This window comes from Condylura cristata, unplaced genomic scaffold (assembly GCF_000260355.1).
Source record: "Condylura cristata isolate star-nosed mole 26May11 unplaced genomic scaffold, ConCri1.0 scaffold00005, whole genome shotgun sequence".
NCBI classification, from domain to species: Eukaryota; Metazoa; Chordata; class Mammalia; order Eulipotyphla; family Talpidae; genus Condylura; species Condylura cristata.
Window position 1 is genome coordinate 63364981 of NW_004567106.1, and position 3340 is coordinate 63368320.

General features: G+C 45.2%; 1 protein-coding gene across 1 annotated transcript in view; it reads left to right on the forward strand.

The window, feature by feature from the left end:
* Nucleotides 1-3034, forward strand: part of LOC101624389 (aldo-keto reductase family 1 member B10) — a 48116-nt gene extending 45082 nt beyond the window's left edge. The window contains exons 12-13 of the mRNA XM_012720774.1: nt 259-303; nt 2791-3034. Coding sequence (XP_012576228.1) covers nt 259-303; nt 2791-2833 — 88 coding nt within the window. The 3' untranslated portion in view covers nt 2834-3034. The remainder of the gene's footprint in view (nt 1-258; nt 304-2790) is intronic.
* The last annotated feature ends 306 nt before the right edge of the window (nt 3035-3340 follow it).

Here is a 3340-nt window from a genome sequence, read left to right on the forward strand (position 1 = left end):
TCTCTCTCTTTCTCTCTCTCTCTCTCTCTCTCTCTCTCTCTCTCTCTCTCTCTCTCTCCCTCTCTCCCCCCTATATACATGTGCATATATATTTGCAGTGGGAGTGTTAGTAACAATGAATTTATGGAGCTCTTGTTCGTCTGAGAGTGTTTTTCATTTTTCCATCATAAAGGAAGAAGAGCTTTGCAGAGCATTCTTGGTTGGAATTTGTTGACTTGGAGTTTATTAAATTAATCTCTCTCCTCTTCTTGCCCTTAGTGATGCTTTGGAGAAGTCTGACGTCAACGTGACTGCTTTTCCTCGGTAGGTTATCTGTTTCTTTGTCCTTGTCAGTTTCATAATTTTTAATATTATGTGTCTTGCTTTAGTTTTCCTTTCATTGTGGTAATTTGGTGTTCTTCTAGCTTCCTGCCCATCTGTTTTCAATTCCTCCTTCATGCTTGAGAGGGTCCCTTCAGTTATCTCCTTGAATAGCTTCTCAGTTCCTTGGTCTCTCTCCTCATCTTCTGGGAAACCTGTAATTCTTTTGACTCCTTTCCTCATGGTGTCAGTTCTCAAAGTGTTTCTTCATCCTTCTTCCTTTGTAATTCTCTTTTCCTTTCCTTTTCTGGTTCCCAATTTAATTTAATCATGACAACCTGATTGTCTCCCACAGTTTTTTTTTAAATAATAAATAATTTCTTAAATTTTTTAAAAAAGTGTTTCCACATCTCAAATGTTGTTGGCACTTTGTGTTATTACATATCCATCCCACACCACTTTGCACATCTCACACATGCTAACTTTGTCAGAGAGAAGGACAAGACAGCAACAACTTAGAATGAAAAGTGTTACAGCGCAAGGAGAGAACACCCTTGAACCCCTTGAGCCCCCAAGCCTGACTGCTCAAAACAAAACACATAAGACCTTTAATGGAGAAGAACTTTAGTACAATGAGTGTGCACTACAGAAAAGACAGAGAATATAGTTTCCAAGTCAAGAACCCAAAGTTACCCATCCCCGTGTGGGTAAAAGTCCACCCTAAAGGGATTGGTCCAAAGCAAGGCCTGAAAGCCCAGTACAAGTGTAAGGAAACTTCTGGCAGGAGCCCATGAAAAAGGGTCAGACATGGCCAGACAAGTCTGGGAGTAAAAGAGCAGAATCAAAATCAAGATAAACTCTGCCATAGTCACTTCCCCACGAGTCTCTCACCCACATATGTTTCAAGTCGCCCAGGACCAAGAGACCAGAGCTGCTTCTTCACATCTCTCTGCTCCCTCGGATCTCCTTCTGGCTCCATCCCGCTTCCTTCTGCACACTTCTCTTCAGTTTCTTCTCCTCCCTGCTTAGTTCCACCCTCCTTGGGGTGGGGCAGGGAACTTGGAACCTCTCTTTTTCCTGGGGACGCCCCTGTTACAAAAGGACGGAGCAGAAGGTCAGACATAAAATGACCTTTCTGGAGGTGAAAGTACTTCTCTACACCACCCACCCTTCCAACTGATGTCATTTTTGGAGTGAGCGGGTTTGGAGTGCAGGGCGCTTGGGTTCACTCTGGGAAAGGTTCACCAGAGCTCCTGTTTCAGCAGCACACGGTGAGTTTCCCAGACAGGTTTCTCCATGACACAGAGACGTCAGTTATATTTAAAGAACAGGTTTACTAGGGAAAAGGACAGGAGTGTTGGACATTTGTACAGGCACAAGCGGGCAGGAAGAGCTGCTCAGGAAGGGACAGGTTTGCAGAGAGAATCCTGCAGGTGGCCTTAGGAGAGTGGTCTCCACTGAGGGAGGTCAGTGCAGAGAAGTCTTGGCAGGTACAGGTCCTGGGGGCAGTCAGGAGGCTGCTGCCCTGCAGAGGGAGAGAGTGGGTGCATAAGCTCAGATGGGCAGAGGACGGGTGCTCAAGCAGGGCAGAGACTGTACTGATACAGGCTTTGGGAGGGGCTCTCTCCTTGTGAGCCTAGCTTGTTGATTTTGAATAGAACCTGTAAGGGAAAGGAGATCCCACAAAGGGCTCCATCACCATGTCTTTAATTTCCACCTTTTGGGTCTATGATAGACAAGGCCTACAGTAGTCTGCTACTTGCTTGGACCCTATGCTTGTAATCTAGGCCATGGCCCAAAGGATCTTGCTTTCTTTTTAAAAAATCTTATTTATTTATATATAAAGAACTGGGGTACAGGCCAGAGGATTCACCAGAGAGAGAGTGGGTTCTTGGTGTCTATAGCTGTGTCAATGGCCATGCTAATCCCTTCTGCCCCCAACTCCCTGTGTGAGTCAGTCTTGTGATGCCTGCTTTCTATTCCTTTCTCCATCACAATGAAGGTCAAAGAGCACAGGAATATGTCCACCTCGTTCAAATCCCATTTCTTCCACGAATAGTTGGTTTCTTTATTCACAACATTGACATTTACAGCTAACACCTACTGAGTCTTAACTGAGAATGTTCCAGGCATGCTAACCCTTTGCATATACTATTAATGCTCACAATAGTCTCAAACTACTCTGCTGAGATCCTCCCTCACACAGTTTTGTGAAAATGAGAGCAAATTCTTAAAAGGCATCACGCACTTGCTTCGTCCCAGGCTTACCAGCTTTCATTACAAGCTTATTCTGGAGCTCTGGTCACTTCTTGCCTCCTTCCTCAGCACAGCTTTCAGATCAGCTTGATGGAAGGCTGATGTGGGAACCCTCATAGAATCTTGGAGAAAGGAACCCAAGAGAGAGCAGAAAGACCATAGAACACTAGACAAGGATAACTTTCAACGTGAGCCTAATGTCCCACATTCCTCTTTCTGCTTGTTTTCCTGCAGCTTGTCTCATTTGGATGAATTCCCTTTCCATGAAGAGTACTGAAGCTGAGGCCCTGATAAGATCACGTCGCACGCAGTCTTCCTCTCTTTTTATTAGCACGTAACGTTTTCCACCTCGATCCTGTTTTAACCAAGCTTACCTGAACTTGTAGATCTTGTAAACCAGAGTCATGACATTGTTGTATCTAGAGCAGCGTGTGCTGCCAGGAGCAGATAAACCCAGGGCCATAACTCAGTTAAGCAGGTGATAGTTTTTTCCAATTATTTGACCTAATCACACAGAACTGTGCTAACTGTAAGGATGCAAAGGTTTCAAAAGAATAAAGAATAACCAACATGTGTAGAGTTGATTCTGTGCCATGCTTGGAGTGCTTCTGAATGTGTTTGCTCCTCGAAGCCTGCCGCCTCCCCGTGGGTGTGGGGGTGGGGGGGCATTGTGTTCCTGTTTCACAGAAGAGGACAGAGGAATGAAGGCCTGAGAAGCCCTTCAAGGAGCCCAGGTTGGAAGTGACAGAGTCAAGTTCCAAGGCAGATGGGCTCAGGTGACTTG